This window comes from Notamacropus eugenii, chromosome 1 (genome assembly GCF_028372415.1).
Source record: "Notamacropus eugenii isolate mMacEug1 chromosome 1, mMacEug1.pri_v2, whole genome shotgun sequence".
Taxonomy (NCBI): domain Eukaryota; kingdom Metazoa; phylum Chordata; class Mammalia; order Diprotodontia; family Macropodidae; genus Notamacropus; species Notamacropus eugenii.
In genome coordinates, this window is record NC_092872.1 from 574627326 (window position 1) to 574642201 (window position 14876).

A 14876-nucleotide genomic window follows, 5' to 3' on the forward strand; every position below is an offset into this window, starting at 1 on the left:
AATATAAATTTTCTTCCTTTTAAAATAAACATTCCATGTACTAGTCTCTACTTAGTTATATGTTTTCATTATATTAGCCTCTTTGATTCAGAAACATTTAATCAGAAAATTTTAGGATGAATTCAGCCATGTTTTTAAAAATGGCACAAAATGTTTGGTAATTTAAGATGTTCTCATCCCTAAGATATGCAAATCTTGAAAAATAGTTTTTATTAAAAAAAATAATTTAAGATAAACTGAACCCTAGCTTTGTACATACCATTTTATATTCTTTCCAAGTTCGCTGAAAATCAGTGCTGCCATCTTCTCGCCTCTGAATAACTGTCCATCCACCTCCATTTGTTTCCATGTCACAATATGCCTGCCAACATAAAGTATAAGCTTATTTTATACAATAATACATATTTAAAGACCTATATAGTTTCCTCTCTTAAATTAATAATTTTTTTTGAGGCAATCAGTGTTAAGTGCCTTACCCAGGGTCACACAACTAGTAAGTATCTGAGGCCAGATTGAACTCAAGTCCTCCTGACTCCAGTGCATCTGGAGTACCACCTATCTATTGAACCACCTAGCTGCCCCATTAATAATTTTTGTGAAAAGGGGGGGAAGAAAGGAATTTTAAATACTTTTAGTAAAGTAAAAATTTGTGATGAGCTGTTCTAGGGAACAAGAATAAGGTTTTGATGACTATGAAAAAAGTAGAAAACATTACAGTATCTTTGGACCTATCCTAGCTCCACCTGCCTTCTCTGGCAATCTTCAGAGCAGCTGGAAAAGTGTCAAATCTTTTCTCCACATAGTGGAGACTCTTTGGACATGAAAGTACAATGCCTAACCTCCGCTGCTGTCTATAGTTTGTATGGAAAAGGATTTGCCTCCATTCAGGCCAAAGTTCTGTGGCAAGAATTTATTGTCTTGCTTTGAAACCTTGAACTCTGTAATCCTTTAAAATTGTCAAATGTAAGTCATCGTCCCTAGTTCAGGAGAATAAGGAGGACCCAGGGAGTTTCTTAAGTCCGCTGGCATATCTCTCTGTAACCTCTACCCCACAGACCCTGGATTCAGGATTCTGGGTGCTTTGTTCCCAGCGAGGCACTAACAATGCTCTTTTCTTCTTGTCTTAATTTATTCCATGATATGCTCTTACTTTCTTATTCCTACATTTCAGATATTTCAGTGCATTTCAGATTTGTTCTTAACACAAAAGAAAGTCTTTTATGGCATAAACATGCTCTGTTGAAATTTTATTGTGAAATTACAACGTTCTGAAAATAAGATTAAACAAATAGTATTCAATAAAGGCGTTATCATAAAACAGAAAAGATTTCCACAATGTTATATAATTTCCCAACAGCATACAAAGGAGTACACATTAAAGTTAGGATTCAGAAACATTTACAAGTACTCTTTTTTGTTGTTTATATTTTTAATGGTTTTAAGTTGAAATTTTACATATTCTATCATGTATTCAATGCAAATCGTTTTGGCATAAAGAATGACGATAAAGCAGAAGCTCCTCATCCTTTCTAAGCTACTCAGGTTCAAAGCTATATCGCTGATTACCTCTAATTAACACACAGCCTTCATAACAGTTATTTGCACGTATCCCTTAACCCACAAGATAATAATTAGCTCTTTGAAGTCAAATACTATTTTTCTTATGATTGTCTTAAAGTCAGTCAGCAATCATTTATTAAACACTTACTGTATGCGAAGCACTATGTTAAACTAAACCCTAGTGATGCAAAGAATTGTAAAAAGTGTCTTCTCTCAAGAAATTCACATTTTTAATGGAGAGAGACAACATAAATAAAAAAAACTAAGTAATTAAGCATATATAAAGTGCAAACAGCATTGATGTTTAGTTATTTCAGTCATATCCAACTCTTTGTGACCGCATTTGGAGTTTTCTTGGCAAAGAAATGCTAGAGGAAACTGATGAGGAAACTGAGGCAAATAGGGTTAAATGACCTGCCCATGGTCACACAACCAGTGTCTGATGCCAGATTTGAACTCGGGAAGGTAAGCCTTCCTGACTCCAGACTTGGCACTCTGTCCACTGTGCTACCTAGCTGCCAACAATAGATGGGAGGTAATCTCAGCTGGGAAGGCGAGAGCAGTTGTAAGGACTAGGAAGTGTGATATGAATTGAGATTTGAAGGAAACTAAGACAGAAATGAAAAGGGAGAGCATTCAGGGCATGAGATAGTGAAAAGACCCAGAAATGGGAGGGGAGAGTCTCCTGCAAAGAATAACGAGTAGATCACAAGCACATAGTGGGTGTTTCAAATGAAGTGCTCTGCATATCTTGAAGTGCTATAGAAAGCTATTATCAGGCTTACTGTTGAATTTGTTGAAATGGCAGAACCTACAAGGTCGATAGTCTCTATTGAAAAATATCACCCTGCCCATCTTTATATAAAAATTCATCTCATTGGCCTACTTTTTGACTTATGACAGTTCTTGTTCTGATAGACCACCAAAGTATGTTGCATTGAGTTCTCCAGTTCCTTATAACTGTCAGAACTTTATACCCAGAGTAATTTTTTTATAACATTGCAGTATTTCTATATTATATGTGTTAAAAAGCTATAAAAGGCAAAATGAAAAGGAACCCGCTTATTCTTCTAGGACCCTCTGTGAGGTTTTAGGTTTGCTTTCCTCACATTGAATGGCATTCTGATGTCAGTAACCTGGAACCCTATCTGTTGTCCTAAACTCCATTAATAATAGAGCTGTGGAAATTATGTTTTGTGGCTATTATGACCTGGTCAGATTTTTTTTTTAAAAAAAGATTTACAAAAAGTAGATTATGAGGGTTACAGTGAACTGGGTTATGTAAGTTTCACAGGAAAAATTTTTTCAAATAAAATAGTTTGCATAGCCAGAAGGAATGGATGCATTAAGTGGAAACATTTCAGTAGATTCTATCTGGATCGGAAATGCAGGAGGCCTCACATAGTGCCAATAAAGGCATTAGTTTCTTGGATTACAACAAATCTGAGGGTACTTAATGCATTTGATTAACGTTCTGTTGCATGGTTCAGGGATCTGGTATCCCTGCTAATAGTAGAAGTAAAGCTTGGATTTTCTTTTAACAATTAATGCTTGTGTTAAATTTTATGCATCAGCTGCACACAATTAATTGAGAAACAAAAACAGACATGAATTCAATGTAATAATCCTAGTAACTGGGGACACCATATTTCTCACAAAGAAGGGAACCGCTATGCCCATGATCAACAGAAATGAGCAGCCATGCTTGGGATGTACGTAACTATGACTATAAGATTCCCCTTTGTACAGAAACTTGTCATAATATTCCTTAAAATCAGAAGATTCAGAACTGGAAGGAGTTCTAGCTATCATCTAGTCTAATTCCTTTATTTTGACAAATGAAAACCTTGTACTGCTATAATAAATGTATTCTCTCACAAATATTTTTACGTCATTAGAAGCTATCATTCAGAGACTGAATGAAATACATAGCCTGACATTTGGATTTATGGTTACTCTACAGCTTGGGTATAGAGAGCTTAAATGGATTGCCCAAAGTCACATATGCACTAATTATCATAGCTAGGCTTTGAACTTAGGTCTTTTGACTCTGAATATAGTGTTCTGTCTACTACCCACGTAATTTTTTGTTAATACTGTCCCATGTTCCTATCCCAACAACTTGTACTTTAAAAAATCTCTCACTCCCACCTATGTAAGTTCCCACTGCAACTACATGCATACACATTTACTCCCCATAGAATTTTACACACATTAACTACAAACATCTTTTGCAATCCAAGTACCACGAATGCCCAATTGTATTAAATCAAAATAAGACAGTAATACTTCAGGGTAGCACAAGATGATTGCTAAAAAAATTATTTCTATAATAATGAAGGGCCTTTTTTTCTCTCTAACTTTTCAGGTGGAGTCTGAAAGAGTTAGCACATTTTCCAAAGTGATTAATTTATTCTCTTGTCTAGTCTAATATTTGTTCTTTAATGAGAGTCATCATCAAGAGAGGCAAACGTAGCCCGATAGTGATTGCTGACTCTCTTGAGGTTGGGCAAAAATGTTTCTGCAAAGCTTGCTACTGACTGCCCTTGAGTTCTTGAACAAAAACAAGGAACAAAAGCCCATTTCGTGAAACTCTTTTAATTTGGTTTCTTTGTATCAGATAAGGTAAAATATGATTACATAAAAATTGAAGTGTTACATAAATATTAGGTATCTAAGTGTGTATTCACTATTTGCAAATATGGTCCCATGTAAGGCAAAAGGTAACTAATTGTGCACTATGTCCTTTTGTACAGTGTACTACTCTATCCTAGTAGAAATTGTGGAGGCTCTCAGCATTATTTCTTCAGGCTTTGAACTTTGTTATTAGCACTTCAGTTTGTATCTCGTGAAAATATTACTTAAAACAGCAAAATTTAATAGAAGGGAGTTGGAGGTTGGAATATTAGTTAAAAAAACCCCACAAACCTTTATCATGGTTTTTTTTAAATAAATAGTGCACAAGCCAAGATAACATAATTTTCAAGTAAATCTTTTTAAATTTGCCCACACCAGCATAAATTAACTTTAAAAATATGTTCTGATCCATGCACCCTAAAATTCAATTCAGAAATGGAAATAGAAATACATATTCCTTCCAACTTTTAAATTCTTAGATTCAAGGAAAAATTAGATAACAGAACTAACGTGAATACATTCCTATGGGTTTCCTCATACTAGAGTTCCCTCTATTTATGATCCCAGTCCTGATCCTCTACTGTTAAAATGTAAGCTCCTTGAGGACAAGGATTGATATTTACTCTTCTTTATACCACAGTACCTGGCACACAGTGAGCATTTAACAAATGCTTTTTGATGGACAGATGGATGCTCTAGTTTCTAGATAAGAGATCTGTTAAAGTCTGAGAGAGACAAGAAAAAGGCAAAATTGAAAGTCTAGAATATGTAAAAGAATTCAACTTTAAAAGTTGTCCAAAAAAATCAAGCAGTAAGATAATAACCAGGCACAACATATCTACTTCAAAGATTTGGCACACTGTTCCCTGATAAATAACATGTGTACCTCTTTGCCATCTTCCACAGCCACCCCCATCTTTACATGCTGAGGTACTCTTTATCCTTTAATGCCAAGCTAAAATACCACATCCTCCATGAAGTCTTTCCTGATTCTCCCAGTCATGATCCTTTTCCTCCCAGAACAGTTTTTGTACCTCTCTTATGCACTTAATTCATATTCTTTTGTATTACGGTTATTTGTATGGTGTGTTGGGGTGTCCTTCTGCTAGACTGTGAGGTTATGAGGGCATAAATTATGTATTGTTTAATCTTTCTAAGAGAATAGTTATGTAGTCCAGTGCTTTGCCAAAAGTATGTATTTGGTAGGATTATTTGCAGAAATGAATGGGATAAAAGTGGTCAATAAATCTTACTTTTAAGACATCATTATTTGACATGATAGATGCAGCACACAATGGCTGTTAATTACTGAAACATGGCAGGCAGGTGGGATTTGAAGTTAGAAAAGTTGGAGGTTGTGTTAGGTTATCATATTCTAAAATGGCTATTTAAAACTAAGGAAGTTTAAATGGGGATGAGGAGAGAAGTAGCTTACCTTCACCTCATCAGTAGAATTAGGAAAAGTTAATGTATAGATGCCATTAGTGGTAAGGCCTGCTCTGAAAGCCTCAGCACAGTCTCTAAAAATGATTTGCTCTTCTTTAGCCACAAAGGAGTTCTTGGCTGTGGAAAAAAATTAAATGGCAGCAGTTAAGAAGTGTATGGTAAGGTAAATTATTTTTTTAAAAAGTTAGATACTCTAAATCCCAATCATATATCAAAAGCCTCTTGTTATATTTATATTCCTGCTTGAAATGAAAAGCAGTTGCTTCAGTAAGAGAAAAAACATATTGCTACTTTTTAATTTTTCAAGAAAAGTTACATATTTAAACCATTTTCATATGAACCTCAAAAAGGATTTTTGACAGCTGTCACTCATCAGTCAGCTGTATTGATGATACCTCATAATTAATTCTGATGGGATATTAAGTATTACAAAATCCCATTAAATATGGAAAAGAAATAGATACAAGTAGGGTCCATTGAGAATTTCCTTTAAGGAGATTTAGTTACGTAATTATAACAGGGCCCCAGCTAAAAGCAGTATAATCTGTAGGACTACCGTAACGGCAGTGTTTTATAGTAAGGCCCCAGAATATATTTATATCAGGAATATATATACACATTTGTAAAGATATATTTATATATATGTGTGTGTGTGTGTGTGTGTGTGTGTGTGTGTGTGTGTGTGTGTGTATATATAATGTCTTTTGTGTGTTCTCTATAGTCCAGAATTGAATTCCAAAGGGATTTTATGATTCAACATATAGAGAAGGATGCTGGAAAGATAAGCCACCATGTTTTAACATGTTGAGAGCATCGGTGATTAATGACTAATAAGATGGCCATGCTTTTAGTAAGAATGCTTACAGTTTGGTGCCGTTATCATAGTCAGCAAGCTGTGGACAGTCTCCATCAGGTCGTGCTGCTGCTTTTGAAGAACTGAGTTATTTGCTGTGGCTGTCACTAATTGTTTTTCCAGTTCCTCAATTATGGAATTTTGTCTGGATACTAACACTTGGAGCTGGTCTTTTTCATCTTTTATTGACTGTAGCTGAACTGTATGCTTGTCTTCCATATCAAGGACTTTTTTTTCTAGGAAACTTTTAAGAAAAAGTCAGTGTTAGCGATTTCTAGCCATTGCCAGAGCAAAGTACTATACATACGTACACACATAAACACACAATGATCAATTTTAATTCTAAAAATATATACTGAATTAATAAACAGATATTTATTGAATATCTTCTGTGTGCAAAACACTGTGGAGAGATGCCAAGAATGGTAAGACACACCCCTGCTTTCAGGGGGTTTCTGATGTAATTGGTGAGCTAGGCATCATCATGAAAATATCATTAATCTTAGTATACAATGATTGCTGTTTAGAGTTCTGATGAAAGAGAGCTCTGTGTGTGTGTGTGTGTGTGTGTGTGTGCACGTGTGTGTGTTTTGGGGTAGTCAGGGGATGGGGGGAGCTGTTTAAGATAGTCTGGGAAACCTTCATAGAAGAGAAGGAATTTCATTTGTCTTTAAAAGCAGGTAAGACTTTATGCCTCCTCCTCATGCAGTTTTATCCAGCCTTATTTATCTTGCTTGGCTCTCTTCTTTTCCAGTGAATGCCATCATATAGAAACTCACATTTAATCCTTCAATTTGTAATTTTGTGACTCACCTTATTGCTGAAAGAATTGTTACATTTTAAAAGTATAGCTAAAGCTTAACTATCATTTCAAAAGATCTGTGTACTTTTTTATTGTTTAAGGGATGGATATCTTATTTTCTCAAAATCAAGCTAACAATTACATAATAGCATACCTCTGTGCCTTTCACAAATGGCATTATTCAAGTGGACCTCAACCAACCTTGGTTGGTTTCAGAATAATTTGATTTATTTACTTGCTTTAACAAAGACTATTAATTAAAAGTAAACTTAATTTTAAACTGGAAGTGTTTCCTGTCAGTTAAAATAGACTGCATGTTTCCAAGTGAGTATTGTTCATGTGTCTACTGAACTTTTAAGAATGTTAATTGTTTCCCCGGAATACACACAAAGGCTTGGTAAGTATGGTTGACAGAAATTCTTCAGAAATAGGATGTAATAGGAATATTGGATACTTTGACCTTTAATTGTAAGTTCTGCTTTCTATGTTTTTTTTAATTCCTACATTTTTCAGCAATTAAGCATTCTCCAGTAACTGTAGGGGGAAAGAAAGCAACAAAGGTCCCTTTTGCTTTCAGTCTGTCATTACAAACTGTGACATTTGAAAACTGAACATTTATCTTGATCCCAGGATAAATTTCTGTTTGTACAAAGGCAATTGATAAAACATTCAGGATGCAGAATCAAAAAACATAAAAATGAATGTTGTGTCAGACCTTGAATCCATCTTTTTTTTTTTTACTTTGAAGTTTTTTTTAAATAGATAAAATGTGTTTTTCATGTGAGGGTAGTTTGCCTTGCTTCTGAAGGAAGCGAAAATCCTCTATTATTGTGACTTTTAATTTGTAAGTCATCGTTTATTATTACAAAAATAGAAATTATAGTATGTTCTAATTTAAAACTATTTTATAGGTCCTTGACAAATAAATGACAAATCTTTGTCAACCTCAAGTTCAGAATGTTGGGTTCATATCTTATTAAACCTTCTGGATACAGTTGGGGAAGGAAAAAGAAAGTGTTTTTCCCCCAATTGTCCACCAGATTTCTTTGATAAGGAATAAGTTCTTCAATATGTATTCATAATTATGAGGAAATTAAAATTATTTAAACCTACTTCTATTTCCTCATTTTTCATTTACTCTTGAATTCCTTAAAAGCTAGTAGCTAAACCCACCTCTCCCCTGAAACTGATAATCTCTAAATTGCTAAATGTGTTTGCTTTCTTTCAGTCCTCATCCTTCTTGACTTTTTTGTAGCTTTCAATACTGTTGATCACTTTCTCCTCTTTGATATTCTTCTTGACTTCTACAAAACTCTATCCTCCTGACTCATCTCCTATCAAGCATGTGGAACAGCCTGTTCAAACACATGGAGGTGAGGCAGGGAATATTGAGTTTGGCAAAGAAACAAGCAGGCCAGTCTGATTGGAACGTATAGAACATGAAGGGGAGTACTGTGAAATAAATCTAGGGAGGTAGGTTGGACTCAAGTTGGGAAAGGAATGCCAACGTAAGGAATTTACAATTTGTATTGTATTCTAAAGGCAATAAAGAGTTACTGAAGTTTCGTGAGCAGAGAAATGGTAACATCTGACCTATGCTACAGGAAGATTTTTTGGGGTTGCTTTTTGGGGGAAAAGAGAGACTAAAAGTAAGGAAGTCAATTGAAAAAATTATTTCAACAGTCTAAGAGAGAGGCTCTGAGGGCCTGAACTGAAATGGTTACCGTGGAAAATGAGGGAAGGAAACAAATGCAAGAAACATTTTGAACACAGAATCAACAAGACTTGGCAACTGATTGTATAGGGGTGATAAAGGAGAGAGGGGACAGTCAAGGATGATGCTGAGTTTATAAAACTGGAAGAGCAGAAAGATGATAGTCCAGCAGGAACAGGGGAGGTATGATAGAGTGGATAGAGCATTCAGAGGAAAAGACAGTGAGTTCCATTTTGGAATGTAGAGTTTGAGAAAGTAAGTGTACAGCAGGCACGTAGTTTGTAACAGGTCTAGAGTTCAGGAGAGAGATTAGGTCCAGTTATATAAATCTGAGAGCTAACAACAGACAAATGACAATTGAACCTATATTACCATGAAATCAGTGAGATGGTAGAGAGAGAACAGAGTCAGGGACAGAGACTTGAGGACTGCCTAAAGTTAGGAGAGTAAGAAATGAAGGATGATTCAGAACAGAAAAACAAAAAAAACCAGTGTTAAGAAACTTCAGAGAAGAGAAAATATTCAAGAGGACATAGTCATTGACAGTTTCAAAAGCTGTGGAGAGGTTAGGAAGAATGAGGTCTAAGAAGAAGCCACCGGATTTCTCGGTTATAAGATTGTTAGTAACATTGGAAAAAGCTGTTTCAGTCAAAGGCTGTGGCTGGAAACTAGATTTCCAGGAGTTCAAAAGTTAGCTGGATTTGAAGAAATGGACATAATGAATGGAGAAGGCTTTTTCTAGGAGTTTGACTGTAATGTGAAGGGGAGGGATAGGTTGATAGCTTTAAGGGACAAGCATTTTCAAGTGAAGGAGTTTTTTGAGGGATTTTGGTTTGTTTTCTTTATGAAAACCTTGTGCATACTTAAAGAAACGGGGAAAGAGCCAAGAGATAAGGGGAGATTAAGATGTTGGAATTGATGAAAAGGGAACATTTTAAGGATGGCAAGAGGGAATTAAGCATACAAATAAAAAGGACTTGGTTTTGGCAGGAAATAGAACTACCTTTTCACCAGAGATTGGGGCAGAAGAGAGAAGGTACCATGAGAGAGAAGAGAAGGGAATAAGCATTTACATAACACCTTTTGTACCAAGCATTGTGCTAAGCACTTTACAAATATTATCTCCTCTGATCCTCACAGCAGCTCTGAAAGGTAGGTGCTATTCGTTCCCCTTTTTACAGTTGAGGAAACTAAGACAGACAGAGATTAAATGACTTGCCCAGGGTCACATAGTTGTTAGGTATCTGCGACTGAATTAGAACTTGGCTCTTCCTGACCCCAGGCACAGCCTCATCCACTGGGCCATCAGGCTGCCTTAGGAGGGATTCTAAAGGTCATAGAATTATAGATCTAGACTTGGAAGCAGCCTCAGAGGTCATCTAGTCCAGGGCTTCTTAAACTTTATCCACTCATAACGCCTTCAGCACTTCTTGAATTGGGTCACCACTCCACAGTTTAAGAAGCAATGATCTTCTAGTCCAGACCCCTCATTTTGGAAGTGAGGAAAATGAGACCCAGGGAGGGTGACTTACTCATACCTCTCTCTGGGCAAGTCACTGGCAGTATTTGAACCAAATTTCACTGACCCCAGAACCAATGCTATTCCCATTGTACAGTGCTGCCCCATATTTTTTAATAGAGGAAGATAGAAAGTGGGAGTCCATATCTGATGTCTTTTTTCAGAAAATTAGGTGAGATCATCAGCTGAAGATGGGGAAAGGAACAGATTGTTTGGTAAGAGGCTTTTGAAGAAAAGAGAAGGTTTAGAATGTGGGTTATGGGGAATGAGATGGTCAACCAGGGAAGAATAAAAATTTTATAATGTAGCAATGAGATTATATCTGAAATTATATCTTATAAGTCTGTTGTAGATCCAGTCAGCATTGTCTTATCATTACACCCATCAGTGGAGGGCAGGGACAATTTCGGTTTTGTATCATCGGTGCCTAGCACAATGCTTGGTATGATGTATGCATTTAATAAGTGTCTGTTGATTCATTCATATATTTCCCTTTCTGCATTCCACATGAATTTACCTTCTAGCTATTCCTAGCTATACTAGCTATACACAATGTACCATCTCTAACTACTGACCTTTGCAGAGATGGTGTCCAGTATTTGGAATATAATTCCTCCTCGAGTCCCTATCTTCCTTCAAAGTACTTCTCAGGTGCCACCACTTACATCACACCTGATCTCTCATCTAGTTCTTGGTACTTTCTCCCTTTTGAAATCTCTTTGCATCTGCTTTGTATTTGCTTACTCGTGTATATGCTGGGTTCCTCACTTGTGCTGTAAGGCAGCTAGTGATACTTGGGTAGAGTGTTGATTCTGGAATCAGGAAGACCTGAGTTCGGATATGACCTCAGATGCTTACTAGCTGTGTGACCCCTGAGCACTTCTCTTTGGCTCATTTTCCTCAACTGTATAACGAGGATAATTATAGCACCTACCTCACAGGGTTGTTGTGAACATTAAATGTAGAAAATTGGTTAAAAGTGCGGTACAGTGCCCAGCACATGATAGACTATACATATATGTATGTATGTGTATGTATATACATATATATATTCCTCCTCCTTCCCTTCCCCTAATAATTGCTGACTTTGTTTTTATTTTGAGTGAATAACTTTTGAAGTTCTTTTGATTCTACCTCCATACCAGTTCTCATGGTTGTCCTTTATTTTCTGCTCTGGTTATAAAAATCATAGTTCAAGTCAATATCTTTTACTTCAGTTGTTCTAGTAATCTCCTAATTGGACTTCTTGCTTTCATGACATCCCTTCATCAATTTGTTTTCCCCATTGATGTCCAAGTACTATTCCTAGACTATCACTCTAATCAGATGAAAATGTTCAGATACTTATTGAATGTATGAACTTCTGATTCTGGTCTTCCAGGCTCTTCACAAACTGGCTTCTTTCTACCTACTGCCCCTTATCTCATAGTTGGTCTTTTCACTTATTCTACATTTCAGAGAAGTTGGATTGTTTTCCCCCATTCTTTCCCACTCCCATCTCTTTGCCTTTACCTGCATTACCCCTTCCCCATGCCTACAAGGGACTCACACAAAAATACACACGATTTTCATTCATTAGGTTGATCCAGACCCAACTCGTGTCACTTCCTAAATAAAGTCCTCCCTAGCTTTTCCAGCGAAAGTGATCCCTTCTGCTCTTGTTACTCATTCCTTTTTGGACCCTCCTTTTTACTTAATAACTTTTCTTCTGTATAAAAATAATAATGATAATGACAACTTTTGTGTGCCTGGCACTGTGCTAAGTAATTTACAAATATTTCATTTGATCCTCATGACAGGTAGGTACTATTATTATCCCCATTTTGATATGAGGAAAATGAGGCAAAAAAAAAAAAAGTTAAGTAACTTATCCAGAATTACAAAGCTAGGAAGTGTCTGAGCCCACATCTGAACTCAGATTTCCAATCATCAGGCCCAGCATTCTCTCTAAACTAGCTGCCTTGTATTATATCTGCATCATAGTTATCCTATCTGTCTTATCCTATATGTATTATGTATCATAATTATTTTGAGCTCCACTCTTCACACCCATTTCCCCAATTAAATTGTAGAATTTCTGAGATGAGAATTTGTTAGATCTATCATTGTATCCCAATGCCTAGCTCAAACCTTTACCATAGTAGACCCTCCATAAATTGTGAGTCCAGTTGAATTGAACTCTTAATTCTAAAATATTGTTTTAAAACTCACAGTTTAATTCATTACCTGTTTTTGTCTTGAAGTTTAGTTATTTCACTGGTCTGATCTAAGATCTGTTTCTCCAGTTTATTTGTAGAAAGGGAATGTTCCAAAAGCTGAAGTTCAAGTCGGGTTGTCTGATTCAGTACCTAGATGAACAAAAATAAAATGCTGAATTCTCTTGAAAATTCTAAAAAACTAACTGCCCTTTTATTATTTTTTCTCTAGAAATGAGAAAATGTTACTTGAAAGAATACATATTTATCCATAGTTTTCTGTTTATATTTTAATCATTCCAATATTGAATCAATGCAGTGATTTAATGTAGTCTCTCAATAGAGCATATTAAATAATAACAGTATCTCTGCATAGTGTAAAGAAATGTTTTATTAGTTCTCTTTTACTCATGATGTTATGGCAGATAGGTGTTGGACCTGGCATCAGAAAGACTAAGTTCACATCCAGTCTCAGACATTTTTTATGTTATCCTAGGCAAGTCATTGTATGGAAGGGAAAGTTAAGGGACTAAGCATTTATATAGCACCCGTATGTGCAACCTTGCAAAGGAGGTGCTGTCATTATCCCTATTTAACCTCTATTAGACACCATTTCCTTATCTGTAAAATGGGGATAATAATAGCATCTGCCTCTCTGGGTTGTTGTGAAGATTATTAGATTATATTTATAAAGCAATCTGAAAATCTGAAAGTGATATGGACATGCTAGTTATCATTATCATTATTATTGTCATGGCAAAATATTTCTGAATTTTGTCCTGTTATAGTTATGGTTTTTATTTCACTGTAGAAAAAAATGAAAATATATTCAATAATTATATCCAGTATAAAAAGACATATTTAGAATGTAGGAAAAGTTTACATTTGAATGGAACAGTGAGGGCTTCTTTTATTAAAATTAAACTTAATTTAAAGGGATAAAAGTTTCATTCATTGCAAAGTATAAAATATACAACCTGTAGTCAGCATTTCATTTAAAGTATTTCCTCATTTGTGTTTCTTTAGCCAACTTCTTTTTTTAATTAAAAAAAATAAAACCCCCATCAATTAGGAAACAATAAAATTGCTATAAAAAGTAGATTTTTTTTTTCTGCTTTGTGGGAAGTTTAGATGTATATTCTCTAGACAATATCACTTTTCTCATTGTATTCAAATATCTCTGCAGATTTTAATTCATCAGTATTTGGCTGTTGTTGGCAGGAAGAATTGGTTACTCACATCCTCCCAGTTAATGGTCATTCAGGACATGATTTCACACTTAAGTGTAATTCAGAATTGTTGCCAAAGAATCTGTCCTTGAAAGAGCAATTGTTTGGTTTATACCTTTATGTTGTTAGCTAAACCCTTAGCCTAGTCACAGAGAGACAATGTCGGTTTCAGGGATGGTCTTGTACTTCAAAGCAAAAAGGAATCAAGTTGATACCATAAAAACCTTATTGTGAATGAATAAAGCCATTCCAACACAATAGTTTTGCTTTTGTTATTGACACCTGGAATGTAGATTTAGTCTACTTCTAATTTGGGCCTAAACATTTTACCTTGTAGTTTTTTAAAGGGAAATAGGAAGTCACATCATTTTCTTAAGAGTTTCAGGTTCTACAAAATACCTATTTTGGTATAAGATCAAAAAATTGGGTTTGGAATTTATTGACTTTGCCATATCTGAATGATGCATAAAAAATTTCAGATTAGTAACATCTAAACAATTTCTGTTAATATTTCTTTACAGATGTCAACTATTCAAGAATTTTCATAATTGATCATTTTTGCTCATTATTTGAGTATATAATATACATGTTTTTCTGAGCTCCTCAGCTATTAGTGCTCTCACTCTCATACTGCTTTGTGTTTAACTAGGCAGCTTGGTATTGCAGTGGGTCTCTATTGCTGGGCCTAGAGTCAGAAAAATCTGAGTTCAAATCTAGCCTCAGCCTAGCCTCATAACTAGCTATGCGACTCTGGGCAAGTCACTTAACCTATCTTTGCCTCAGTTTCATCATCTGTAAAATGGGAAATAATAATATCACCTGCCCCACAAGGTTGTTGTAAGGATCAAATGAAATATTATTCCTAAAGTACCTAGCACAGTGTTTGGCACATAGTAGGTACTATATAAATGCTTATTCCTT

At 35.4% G+C, this 14876-nt stretch overlaps 2 protein-coding genes across 7 annotated transcripts in view; one reads left to right on the plus strand and one right to left on the minus strand.

Annotated features, from left to right (window-relative positions):
• The window catches only part of MCPH1 (microcephalin 1), a 300799-nt gene that overhangs the window by 142627 nt on the left and 143296 nt on the right, over positions 1-14876 (plus strand). The window lies entirely within an intron of this gene.
• The window catches only part of ANGPT2 (angiopoietin 2), a 68535-nt gene that overhangs the window by 10217 nt on the left and 43442 nt on the right, over positions 1-14876 (minus strand). For all 3 annotated transcript variants that reach the window (XM_072634376.1, XM_072634378.1, XM_072634377.1), the window contains exons 3-6: positions 12758-12879; positions 6508-6740; positions 5633-5760; positions 260-361 (exon numbers count right to left, since the gene is read on the minus strand). In XM_072634376.1, coding sequence (XP_072490477.1) covers positions 260-361; positions 5633-5760; positions 6508-6740; positions 12758-12879 — 585 coding nt within the window. The remainder of the gene's footprint in view (positions 1-259; positions 362-5632; positions 5761-6507; positions 6741-12757; positions 12880-14876) is intronic.